The sequence below is a fragment of the Macaca nemestrina genome, chromosome 7 (assembly GCF_043159975.1).
Source record: "Macaca nemestrina isolate mMacNem1 chromosome 7, mMacNem.hap1, whole genome shotgun sequence".
NCBI lineage: Eukaryota > Metazoa > Chordata > Mammalia > Primates > Cercopithecidae > Macaca > Macaca nemestrina.
This window is the reverse complement of record NC_092131.1, coordinates 44098957-44112861: the sequence shown is the minus strand read 5'-3', so window position 1 is coordinate 44112861 and position 13905 is coordinate 44098957. Positions and strand designations below refer to the sequence as shown.

The window sequence follows — 13905 nt, the reverse complement described above, 5'->3', positions numbered from 1 at the left end:
TAGGTGAAATGCAAGGAGTGTTGGTAATAATTGATCATGGAACTTAAAATGGATAAGAATGAAACGTAGGGCATCCTGGGGTTGAGGGACACTGAAAAACTGGCAGAGTCAATGGCTTGGAGTTGTCGACGAACTGAAAGGATTGTTGGAGTTGGGGCACTAGAGCGAGTGAACTGATTGGAGATGCATGAACTTGAGATCATGGAGGAGTTGTTATTAGTAATGACAAAGTCTGGGGTATAACCTTGACAGCAAAGTGGTTGACGCAGGGCAGAAGACAAGTGTGTTGGAGAGGAGGAATTCGAGAAGCTGTGGGGCCAGGACATTGGAAAGTTCATTGCTGTGTATACTGAAATTGCCAAGAATAAGGCCAGGTATGATGGCTTATGCCTGTAATCCCAGCACTTTGGGAGGTGAGTTGGGAGGATTGCTTGAGCCTAGGAGTTTAAGACCAGCCTGGGTAACATGGTGACACCCATCTCTACAAAAAATTTTAAAAATTAGCTGGACATGGCAGTACACGCGTGTAGTCCCAGCTACTTGGGACCCTGGGAGGGCAAGGCTGCAGTGAGCCATGATCACACCCCTGCACTCCATCTTGATCAGCAGAGTGAGACCCCATCTAAAAATAAGTAAATAAGAAAGTACTACGAGTTAGACAGGAGTCCTATTGGACAGAGTGACAGTGGAGAAGGAGCAGAGAGGGTGGGAAATGATAGCGGTACGTAACAATTGTGATAGCAAGGATAGTCTGATGACATGAGACTCAAAGCTAGGGGATTTCAGGGACAAAGAGGGTAGAGGATGAACTGGAAGTGGCCATGAGGAGTGAGGAAACAGTGGTACGAGGGCTGCAAGAGAAAGCAAAGCCGCCACTTGAGAGGGCTGCAGGGGAAGCGGTATTCTCAAAGGAGGGCCAGGCTTCCACGAGAGCAGGAAGGCAAAGCCTCAATACCAGAGAGGGTATTGGGCACGGAGGGGATTTTGCTGATGGCCCACCACAGATTTCATCATCATTGGAAGCATTTTAGAACTTAAGGAGAGGTGGGAGATGAGAAAAGTTGGGGGGATATGCACAGTCTTTTGGGAATTAGAGAGAAAGAAATGAGAGGGACCTGAGAGTCTAGAGTGTATGTGCGTGTGTGTGCATGTGTGCATGTATATACACGTGTGCTTATGTGTGTGTCTGCATGCATGCATGTGAGTGTGTGCATGTGTGCATGCACTGACTGATATAAGCAAGGATAAAGGGTGTAGTGAGATGAGGCCCGGTGAACTTGAGGTTGATGGTGGCAAGGCCGTAAGCATTGGGCACAGGATGCAGTGGGTGTCTGGGCCTATGCTTATCCCTGCCCATCCAGGTGAGGAGGCCTGGGGAGATGGAAGCTCAGTTCATGAGTGCAGGGCTAACCCTTAGCCTCGGTGTCAAGAATGTCTGCTGAAAATCAGGGGGTAGAGGGCTAGAGGAGGCACGGTGTCAGTGTGGGGCCCACTCCTGCTCAGAGGGGCAAGAAGGGCTGTACTCTGAGGGTTCAGGTCTTCCCCTTGACTCCTACCTGGGTTTTTTTTTTTTCTTTTTTCTTTTTTTTTTTTTTTGAGACGAAGTCACGCATCGTCACCCAGGCTGCAGTACAGTGGCACGATCTCAGCTCACTGCAACCTCTGCCTCCTGGGTTCAAATGATTCTCCTGTCTCAGCCTCCTGAGTAGCTGGGCCTACTCAGGCATGTGCCACCACGCCCGGCTAATTTTTGCATTTTTATTAGAGATGGGGTTTCCCCATGTTGCTCAGACTGGTCTCGAACTCTTGACCTCAGGTGATCCACCGGCCTTGGCCTCCCAAAGTGTTGAGATTACAGGCGTGAATCACCATGTCCAACCCCTACATGTTTAGTAAGAGTAATAGCCAGCACTTCTTATGTACCAGAGTCTATGCTAATCACTTTAAGTGAATCATTAGATTCTCATAACAATCTCTAGAGACAAATGCCTATTACTTTTTTATTAAACAAGGACACTGCTCAAGGTCACACAGCTACTCCATAACAGAAACAGGTTTTGAACTCAGTTCTCTCTGACTAATTACAGCTCATTTACAGTTAATTCAGTGGCAATATATTCTCCGTGATAAATGTTAAGACTAAACCGTAACGATTTTATGTGCCATTTAAAACATCTTATATTCTGGGGTCATCTTTACTGCATGGTTTTGGCTTAAACTTAAAGTCTTCGTGGGTTAGGAACTCCTGTTGCTGTTTACAGTTCTTTGTACAGTACTGTCAAGGTGGTATAGGGTCTCAGTTGTTTTTTCTTTTCTTTTTTTTTTTTAAATGAGACAGAGTCTTACTCTGTTGACCAGACTGCAGTGCAGGGGCATGATCACGACTTATGCAGCCTTGACTTCCCGGGCTCAAACCATCTTCCCCCCTCACAGGTTCATGCCACCACGCCTAGCTAATTTTTCTATTTTTTGTAAAGATGAGATTTCTCTATGTTGCCCAGGCTGGTCTCGAACTCCTGAGCTCAAACAATCTGCTTACCTCGGCCTCCCAAGTGCTGGGATTACAGGTGTGAACCATAGCACCGTGGTCCTAATTCTTTAGTCAGTAAAAAATATTAAAAACCATTGTCTTGTCAACAAACCCACGGTTTTTAAAAAAATATCCTATCAACATGCTTTTTAAAACACTACTTGGACAAACATCTACAATTTAGACTAAATCCTGGAAAGTTTGTCAGCTTGTGAAACACAGGCACACACCCGGTATGACAGACCTCTGAAGCTCTGATATGTGCAGGAGGTTTCTGAGGCTTCTGGTTTTGTAACTGCTGTTGTTCCTTCTTTGGTAGCTGAACAGGAAGACACCCAGAAGAAGGCCTTCACGTGCTGGATAAACTCACAGTTGGCCAGGGTAAGCAAACAAAGACCAAATTAGGTTATAAATCTGTTTGTTACTCCCCCATACTCCTTCTCTTTTGACCCCAAGGAGGCCATTAAAAAATGGTACTGGTGATGACAGGGAAAAGGTTGTGGAATGTCTTTTCTTGAAAGAAGATGTTTTAAAAGTTATCTTGATCTTGTTTTATTTGTTACTCTTTCTCGCACAGATGAAAAAGTACTTTTGTTGAGGATATGGGACAGTGCTATAAAATATTTAATCACATCTCTTCAAGTGAAATAATAGTAATACTGATTTGCATATAATGAATGTTATATATTAGAAACTGTCCTGAAGTCTTTAAAAGTAATGATTGTGACAACACCTGACAAATGATTTCACGACATCCCTATGAGATAGATAGTAATATACCTGTTTAAAGGTCAAGGAAACTTCAGTACAGAGAAGGGATGTGACTTGCATGTGGTCACACAGCTTAGAAGTGATAGTGCTGGGATATGAACCCAGACAGTCTGGACTCGGCGGCCTTGATCGTAATCACGGTGCCATCCTACCACACTGATGCTGAGTATCTAGAGTAACCTAGATACATGATGAATGAGATTCTTCTCACAGACCACGCACACTGTTTTCTCTCTGTCCGTTTCAACACAATGCTTATAATTCTAAGAAAGGGTAAATACATAAGCAGGTTACTCCAGAAATGTAATCTGCTCTCCAGATGGGTCACTAGTGACTGATTCTAAACGTCTTTAATGCCGCTTGTGTGCACAGGTTTTAAGCTCTCAGTGAAAGCTCCATGCAGAAAGGGTGTTGTGTTACTGGAAATTTGCCATAAGATAATTTAAATTTGCTACTTTTCTTATGTTTTGATACGAATCTTTGCATGTTCTTTCTCATTCTCTTAATTAAGAAGAAAGTCATTACTGAATTTTAGTTTTTCACAAAGCACATTTATGAGATCCTTAAAGGTATGGTTTTTGGACCACAGTTTGAATGATTATTTTTCTTGTGACCTTCTGCAGCACACTTCTCCCTCGGTTATATCCGACCTATTTACAGACATTAAAAAGGGGCATGTCCTCCTGGATCTGCTAGAAGTACTTTCTGGGCAACAGTTGGTAAGATTTTTAAATGACACTGAGAGACTTTTTGTTGATTTAAAAAATATATATTTCATTTATTTGTGTGTAATATATTTGCTTGAATTTCACAGCCTCGGGATAAAGGATCTAATACATTCCAGTGTAGAATCAATATAGAACATGCCTTGACATTCCTAAGAAACCGATCAGTAAGTATAAATTTTACTTAAAAATTCACAGGAGAGATTAATGCTCTGGAATATTTCCTCCTTTTAACCTGCATTTCTTGTTTTCCAGATTAAGCTAATAAATATTCATGTTACTGATATCATTGATGGAAACCCATCCATTATCCTTGGCCTAATTTGGACAATTATCCTGCACTTTCATGTAAGTAGTTTAATGATATAAAAATTATTTCTACCCTACCACAGTATAAAATAAATGTAATGCAATAAGTGTGAGTTGACTAAATTCAGTCCTGAGCGTCTCCTATAAATAGGACCTCTGGAAATCTTGAACGGGTGGAAAATAATAGCAGACCTTTTGCCATTTCTGTTATTGGTTTTTTTTTTTTTTTTTCTGGAGACAGGGTCTCGCTCTGTCAACCAGGCTGGAGTGCAGTGGCACAGTCTCAGCTCACTGTAACCTCTCCTTCCTGAATTCAAGTGATTCTCCTGTTTCAGCCTCCTGAGTAGCTGGGACTTCAGGCGCACGCCACCGTGTCCAGCTAATTTTCGTATTTTTTTTTTTCTTTTTTTCTTGAGGTGGAGTTTTGTTCTTGTTGCCCAGGCTGGAGTGCAGTGGTGCGATGTTGGCTCACTGCAACCTCCACCTCCCGGGTTCAAGTGATTATTTTGCCTCAGCCTCCTGAGTAGCTGGGATTGCAGACATGCACCACCACGCCCAGCTAATTTTGTATTTTTAGTAGAGACGAGGTTTCTCCATGTCGGTCTGGCTGGTCTCGAACTCCTGACCTCAGGTGATCCGCTCACCTCTGCCTCCCAAAGTGCTGAGATTACAGGTGTGAGCCGCTGTGCCCAGTCTAATTTTTGTATATTTTGTAGGGACGGGGTTTCACCATGTTGGCCAGGTATGGTCTCAAATTCCTGACCTCCGGTGATCTGCCTGCCTTGGCCTCCCAAAGTGCTGGGATTATAGGCATGAGCCACCATGCCTGCCCTGTTGCTGTTTTTCAGTTGAAAGTTGAATGCTGAATTATCATGATATCCTGCATTATTCATAATATCAGCACCAGTCTGAACAGAACCTGCCATGGTAAATGTTTGCTTCTTATTGTTTGTTTACTATGGCAGAGGAGAGAGTAGAAAGCTTCTGGAGTAAATGCTTGAACTCTAGCCACTAAAGTTTGTAAAGCCTCCCCATTTTGGGGGACCCCTGTCCTATCTGACTATGAATAATCCCATAATATTCAGTTCTATCCCAAGACTGAGTTGTAGATTCATTTCCTTTCACAGATATTTTTGAACACTTACTATATGCTAGCTCTTATGTGAGGACATCAAGATTTTATGATGGTTATAGTTCTGACTTTATAAAACATATGATTGATAAATATGTTTTCTCAGGCCTGGAATTCTGACATAGTACAGGGTGTCTGTACTACCTAAAAAGTTGCATTTTCTGCATTTCCATAATTATTTTAAAAATAACTTGGGAACAATACTTATTTTAGAAAAACTAGAAAATAGCATAACTAACATATAAAATTTAAAACATGCAGAGACAGACTATATATTATTTCTGGATACATGCATTTGTAATTACAGTGGAATAATATGCATGAGGATGATGAAAACTAAATTTAAGATTGTGCGTGTTTTTTCTGGGAAAGGATAAAATGGGATTGGAGAGAGAAAGAGGCTTAAATTATATCTGTGTTTTATTTCTTTTTTTTTTTTTAATGATTTATTTTATTTTTTTTTTTGAGATGGAGTCTCGCTCTGTCACCCAGGCTGGAGTGCAGTGGCGTGAACTCAGCTCACTGCAACCTCCGCTTCCCGGGTTCAAGAGATTCTCCTGCCTCAGCCTCCCGAGTAGCTGGGATTACAGGTGTGCGCCACCACGCCCAGCTAATTTTTGTGTTTTTAGTAGAGACAGGGTTTCTCCATGTTGTTCAGGCTGGTCTTGAACTCCTGACCTTGTGATCCGCCTGCCTCGGGCTCCCAAAGTGCTGGGATTATAGGTGTGAGCCACCACGTCCGGCCTGTGTTTTATTTCTTTAAGAAAATCTAAACCAAATATGGTAAAATGTTAAAATTTGATAGTTCATGGTCATTTATTATTTTTTCCTATAGTTTTCTGGCATTTGAAGTATAATTAAAAATTTTAATGTAGATAATAAAATTATAATCTACCACTCACTATAGCTGCTATAAATAATGTAGTGTATAGTCTTTATGATATATACAGCAAGAATTAATGTATCTTCGTATGTATGTATTTTAACAAAATGGGATCATGTTATCCATACTGTTTTCAGCATGCTCTGTTGAATGGCTTTCTGAATATATATATATATATATATGTGTGTATGTGTGTGTATGTGTGTGTGTATATGTATACGGAGGCATGATGTTTGTTGTAAAGTACTGTATTTCACTAATGGATATTCAGAAAGCTCATGATCATTTGTAATTATAGGTAATTTCAGATAAGAATGCCCTTAAGGGCCGGGCGCGGTGGCTCAAGCCTGTAATCCCAGCACTTTGGGAGGCTGAGACGGGCGGATCATGAGGTCAGGAGATCGAGACCATCCTGACTAACACAGTGAAACCCCGTCTCTACTAAAAATACAAAAAACTAGCCAGGCGAGGTGGCGGGCGCCTGTAGTCCCAGCTACTCGGGAGGCTGAGGCAGGAGAATGGCTTAAACCCGGGAGGCGGAGCTTTCAGTGAGCTGAGATGCGGCCACTGCACCCCAGCCTGGGCGACAGAGCGAGACTCCGTCTCAAAAAAAAAAAAAAAAAAAAAAAAAAAAAAAAAAAAAAAAAGAATGCCCTTAAGATAAAACCTTTGCTATACAATTGTAATTATTTCCATGGGCCAAATTCGTAGAAGTGGCATTGTGCCATAGGGTTTGCAAACCTAAAGCTTTTTTTTTTTTTTTTTTTTTTTGAGACAGAGTCTCACTCTGTTGCCCAGACTGGAGTGCAGTGGCGGGATCTTGACTCACTGCAACCTCCACCTCCTGGCTGCAATTGATTTTTCTGCCTCAGCCTCCCAAGTAGCTGGGACTACAGGCGTGCGCCACCACAACTGGCTAATTTTTGTATTTTTAGGAGATGGGGTTTCACCATATTAACCAGGCTGGTCTTGAGCTCCTGACCTTGTGATCTGCCTGCCTTGGCCTCTCAAAGTGCTGGGATTACAGGTGTGAGCCACCGTGCTGAGCTTAAAGCTTTTATTTTTATTTTTATTATTTATTTATTTATTTATTGAGACTACTCTATTGCCAAGGCTGGAGTGCAGTGGCGCGATTTTGGCTCACTGCAATCTCCACCTCCTGGGTTCAAGCGATTCTCATGCCTCAGCCCCCTGAGTAGCTGGGATTACAGGTGCCAACCACCATGCCTGGCTAATTTTTGTAGTTTTAGTAGAGATGGAATTTCACCATGTTGGCCAGGCTGGTCTTGAACTCCTGACCTGAAATGATCCACCTGCCTCAGCCTCCCAAAATACTGGGATTATAGGCGTGAGCCACCACATTTGGCCTTTTTTTTTTTAAATTAAAAAATTTTAAGTAAACTTTTGTTGATGTATATGTAACACACACACATAAAAATGAACAGGACTTAAGTATAGAGTTTGATGAATATTTATAAATGAAACACACCCATATAATCACCCTGCCAGATAAAAATGTAGAACTTTGCCAGCATCCCTAAGTGCCCCAGGTCCTTCTCCCAATCACTGCCCTCCTTTCCTAAAGGTAAGCACCACTTTGAGCCCTATGGATAAGTGTAGAGTCTTTAACACCATTCAAATGGAATTATAAATGTCTTCTCTTATGTATACTATGTACTCTTTTGTGTTTGACTTATTTCATTGTATATCATGTCTGTAAGATTTACCTTATCGTAGCAAGTATCAGTAAGTCTTTCTTGTTCATTGTTGTGCATGAATATACAATTATATGAATATACCATGACATATTTACCATTGTATTGTTGGTGCACATTTCTTTTGCTGCCAGTTTTTTTGTTTTTGGTTTTGTTCTGTTTTGTTTTTTGAGATGGAGTCTCACTCTGTCACCCTGGCTGTAGTGCAGTGGGGCACGATCTTGGCTCACTGCAACCTCTGCCTCCTGGGTTCAAGCGATTCTCTGGCCTCAGCCGCCTGAGTAGCTGGAATTATAGGTGTGTGCCACCATGCCCAGCTAATTCTGTATTTTTACTAGAGATGGGGTTTCACAGTGTTGGCCAGGCTGGTCTTGAACTCCTGACCTCAGGTGATTAGCCCACCTCGGCCTCCCACAGTGCTGGGATTACAGGCATGAGCCACCACACGTGACCTGTTGCCAGTTTTTAGCTACTATGAATAAAGCTGTTCGGAACATTCTTGTATATACCTTGTATAAATCCTCATTTCCATCTTGTATCTACCTAGGAACGGAGCTGATGGTGTCAGAGCATATGATCTTTAGCTTTAGTATATACTGCCAAACAGTTAATCAAAGTAGTTCTTCCAATTTATACTCACCAGAATTTCTTGCTCCAATCTCTGCTGCTAATACTTGGCATTTAAAATTTATTATTTAAGCCTTGATGTTATGTGTAATGATTTATAGATGTTTTAAAATACATTCTAGGCTGGGTGTGGTGGCTCATGGCTGTAATCCCAGCACTTTGATAGGCTGAGGCAGGAGCATTGCTTGAGCCCAGAAGCCTCCTCCTCTCTCCTCTGCCATAGTAAACAAACAATACCAGCCTGGGCAACATAAGGAGACCCCATCTCTACAAAAATAAAAATAAAAATAATTAGCTGGGAATGGTGGTACCTGCCTGTGGTCCCAGCTTCTCTGGAGACTGAGGTGGGAGAAGCACTTGAGTCTAGGAAGTTGAGACTGCAGTGAGCCATGATTGTGCTACTGCACTCTAGCCTGGGCAACAGAGCAAGACCTTGTCTCCAAAAAACATACACATATATACTGGAGATATAGATATAGATGAATACACATATACACATATACTGGAGATCATATATATGTATGGAGATCACATATACATATATAATATATGTTTATATATATTATATGTTTATATGTTTATAATATATTATATAATATATAAATGTATTATAATATATATAAATGTATATATTATATAATACATAATATATTTTATATAATATATTTATATATTACATATAAACATATATAATATGTATATGTGATCTCCAGTATATACATTACATATATTCTACAAAGAACTTTTGTCCAGTATATATATTATATATATACTGTGATATATAACTTTTGTCCAGTATATATTATATACTGTAATATATAATATTGTAATAATATTATATAATACATATACTATAACATAACATATATTACAGTATAATATAATATATACTGGACAAAAGTCTTCTGTAGAATGTATGTAAATTGCAAATAATTCTGACTGTGGCTTGATTTTTCAATCTTTTAATGAAGAAGCATTCATAATTTTAATATAGTTTGAATTTATCAACTTCTTTTGTGGCTTATACTTTTATATTCCTTTTTTTTTTTTTTTTTTTGAGATGGAGTCCTGCTCTGTTGCCCAGGCTAGAGTGCAGTGGCACAATCTTGGCTCACTGCAACGTCTACCTCCTGGGTTCAAGTGATTCTCCTGCCTCAGCCTCCTGAGTATCTGGGACTACAGGTGTACACAACAAGGCGTAGCCAATTTTTGTGTTTTTAGTAGAGATGGGGTTTCACCATGTTGGTCAGGCTGGTCTTGAACTCCTGAACTCAGGTGGTCCACCTGCCTCGGCCTCCCAGAGTGCTGGGATTACAGATGTGAACCACCACGCCTGGCCTGTTATATTCTTTAAAGACCTCTTTTTACTATGAAAGTATTCTGTTACATTATTTTCTAGAACAATTTTGTCCAATAGGATTTTCTGCAATGGTGGAAATGTTCCATAGCTATATTGTACAAAACAGTGACTACTAGCAACCTCTGCCTCCTGTTCAAGCCACTTGTGGCTATTGAACACTTGAGATGTGGCTAGTATGGCAGAGGAAATGAATTATTCAATTAATTTGAATTTAAATCTCACATGTGCCTGGCGACTGTCATACTGGACAGCCCAGTTCTGAAAATGTAATTGTTTTAAATTTTATATTTAGCTCTACAATCTTTCAAGAATGAATTGATTTTGTATGCTGTGTTGAAACAATCGAAATTTACTTTTTTCCATATGGCTATAAACAGTTGACCCAACAGTGTATTGAAAAGCTCACCATGTTCCTACTGTGCTGTAGTGTCACCTTCACACGTGAAGTCGACATGAAGTCGCCCTATATGTGAGGCTCTATTTTCAAATGACCTATTTTCTTTCATCACTTCTCTTTGCACCAGTACTATACTTTGTAATTTTGGTAACTATATATTAAGTCTTGATATCTGATAGTGTAAGTTGTCCAACTTGTTCTTTAAGAAAATCTTCATTATTCTTTGCTTTTTGCATTTTTATATAAATGTTATAAATAACTTGTCAGTTTTCACGCGTGTGTGCGCACACACACATTCTCACACACACACGCACACTCCTGCTGGGATTTTTATTAGGATTACATGGCATGTATAAAACGTTTCAGAAAAAAATTGAGATTTAAAAAATACTGCATCTTTCAATCTGTGAGTACAACGTTTTAATTATTCTGTTCAAAATATTTTCTAATTTTCATTTCTATTTCTCATTCGACCTATGGGCCATATAAAAATATATTGCTTAGGCTGCGTGTGGTGGCTCACGCCCGTAATCCCAGCACTTTGGGAGGGTGAGGCAGGCAGATCACGAAGTCAGGAGTTCGAGACCAACCTGACCGACATGGTGAAACCCTGTCTTTACCAAAAATACAAAAATTAGCCAGGCATGGTGATGTGCACCTGTAATCCCAGCTACTCAGGAGGCTGAGGCAGGAGAATCACTTGAACCTGGGAGGTGGAGGTTGCAGTGAGCCGAGATTGCGCCACTGCACTCCAGCCTGGGTGACAGAGCGAGACTCCATCTCAAAAAAAAAAAAAAAAAAAAAAATATATATATATATATATATATTTATCTTAATTTCTGAATATTTGGAGATTTTGTCTGTTATATCTTTGCTGCTGACTAGAATTTCAATGTGGTCAGAGAACATACTCTGAATGATTTCAGTCTTTCAAAATTGCTGCAGCTTGACTTACGGTGCAGCATGGTCAGTTTCAGTAAATGTTCTGTACGCTCGTGAAAGCAATGTTGGCGTAGTGCTTACCAGATCAATGCTAATCAGACCAAGTTTGTTAATTGTGTTGTTGACATCTGTTATTATTGATTGTCTGATTAGTCTGTCATTTGTTGAGAGAAATGTATTAAATACTTTTATGTTTATGGATTTATCTTTTAAAGTTTTGGATAGATACCATATCGCCCTCCAAAAAAATTGAGCCAATTTGTACATTTACTAGCAATATAAAAATATCTAGTTTCTCATACTTTGACCATCGCTGGATATTGCCTTTACATTTATTTTGCCTGTATAATATAGTAAAAGCTGTCCTTTTGCTGTATACGTTTAAATTTCTTAAATTACAAATGCAATTGTTTTTCATGGATTTAATGGCAGTTTTATTTGTTTCCTCTGAACTTGTCTATCCATGTGTTTGACTATCTTTTTTTTTGATGTGTACATTTGTCCTTAATGGATGCATTTCACTTTATCCAGTCTCTCAAGATACTCTAGACTAGGAGCTCAATTTGGTTCAGTTAAATTCATTTGACAGGCGTTAAGCTACAGTGAAGTGCTCCATAAGTACATCAGGGGGATGCATCGATGAGGGACATCCCTCAGTGTGGGGCAGCATGCCTGGGAGAGTGTAAGGAATGACCCAAGTTATACCTTAGGAAGCAAAAGTGCAGCCCCCATGGCAGATGCTGTTATTCAAGGATTTGCCCAGTATTCATTTCACAGGAGTAAACTATGACTGTCATAGGATGCTTTTTAGGTCTTATTTTGACTGGAAATTTTGGCCCAATGCTGGTAACTTATGCTTTTATAAACATTAAGTCTTACTTTGCCTTCCTTAGATTGAGAAGCTTGCCCAGACTCTTCCTTGCAATTACAATCAGCCTTCCCTGGATGATGTGAGTGTGGTTGATTCTTCTCCTACCTCAAGTCCTCCAGCTAAGAAATGCTCCAAAGTACAAGCAAGATGGCAGATGTCTGCAAAAAAGGCCCTTCTTTTGTGGGCTCAGGAACAATGTGCCACGTAAGTAGTTTGCTATGATCCTAAGAGACACACAGGGCAACTGTATCAACCAATACCACCTCACCACCCAAACACCTCCCTCACTTAAAATGAAAATTCTCACTATCCCCCTTCCTCTCAGCGCTTCTTCCATATGTGGAAGCCCGAGAGCTCAGCCACGTTTGGTTTCAAAGGCTGGAAGGTGGTATCACCTGGGTAAACTTGCTCACTCCCACCTGCTGTGTTTAGGTGGCATATTATTACATGGAAATAAAGTGGTAAAGTGCCAGGCACGATGGCTCACTCCTATAATCCCAGCACTTTGGGAGGCTGAGGCGGGCAGATCACTTGAGGTCAGGAGTTCGAGATCAGCCTGGCTAACATGGTGAAACCCCGTCTCTATGAAAAATTAGCCTGGTATGGTGGCACGTGCCTGTAATCCCAGCTACTTGGGAGGCTGAGGCAGGAGAATTGCTTGAACCCGGGAGGTGGAGGTTGTGGTGAGCCGAAATCATGCTATTTCACTGCAGCCTGGGTAACAAGAGCGAAACTCTGTCACACACACACACACACACACAAAACTTATCTCTTGAAGATGTATGTGAGTATATTAAGAGACCTCAGAGTTTAGAAATATAGCTCAATTAGGAAGCACAGAGATCAGACAGTATGCGTTTTGAGACAGAGTCTCACTTTGTCACCCAGGCTGGACTGCAGTGGTGCGATGATGGCTCACTACAGCCTTGACCTCCCAGGCTCAATTGATCTTTCCACCTTAGCCTCCTGAGTAGCTGGGACTGCAGGTACACACCACCATGTCTGGCTAATTTTTGTATGTTTTGTAGAGATGGGGTTTTGCCATGTTGCCCAGGCTGGTTTCAAACTCCTGAGCACAAGCAATTCACCTGCCTCCATCTCTGAAAGTGCTGGGATTACAGGTGTGAGCTACCACACCAGGCTGGAGTATGCATTTTTAAAAATTGGGGATAATGAAGGAAAGTTAGTGCTCATATCTTGTTTTTCTTTTAAAGAAAGAAAAATGTTTTCTGCTCTTGGGAGACAATTTACTTTCCCATTTTAACCAATGTCTGAGCTGGAGCTTAGGAAAAATAAGGACTGTAGATGCAGGAGATCTCTCTACTAGAACTGTAGAGTTCACAAGGCATTTCTTGTCACATCATAGCATTGTTAGGTAAATAGGGTCATAACTATGTTGCTAAGCCCTTTCAAATGCAGGACTTCAGAGTAAGTCCTTCCTGTTGAAAGGCCAAGATAGAGCTGAATTTCTGCCTTCAGCCTTACTTTTCTTTTTTTTGAGAGGGAGTTTTGCTCTTGTCGCCCAGGCTGGAGTGCAGTGGCAGGATCTCAGCTCACTGCAACCTCCACCTCCTGAGTTCAAGCAGTTCTCCTGCCTCAGCCTCCCGAGTAGCTGGCATTACAGGTGTGTACCACCATGCCCA

The 13905-nt window shown here is 40.8% G+C and overlaps 1 protein-coding gene across 12 annotated transcripts in view; it reads left to right on the top strand.

Annotated features, from left to right (window-relative positions):
* The window catches only part of LOC105473730 (spectrin repeat containing nuclear envelope protein 2), a 377206-nt gene that overhangs the window by 87645 nt on the left and 275656 nt on the right, over positions 1 to 13905 (top strand). For all 12 annotated transcript variants that reach the window (XM_071100037.1, XM_071100034.1, XM_071100026.1 and 9 more), the window contains 5 exons: positions 2850 to 2911; positions 3925 to 4020; positions 4116 to 4193; positions 4282 to 4374; positions 12285 to 12466. In XM_071100037.1, coding sequence (XP_070956138.1) covers positions 2850 to 2911; positions 3925 to 4020; positions 4116 to 4193; positions 4282 to 4374; positions 12285 to 12466 — 511 coding nt within the window. The remainder of the gene's footprint in view (positions 1 to 2849; positions 2912 to 3924; positions 4021 to 4115; positions 4194 to 4281; positions 4375 to 12284; positions 12467 to 13905) is intronic.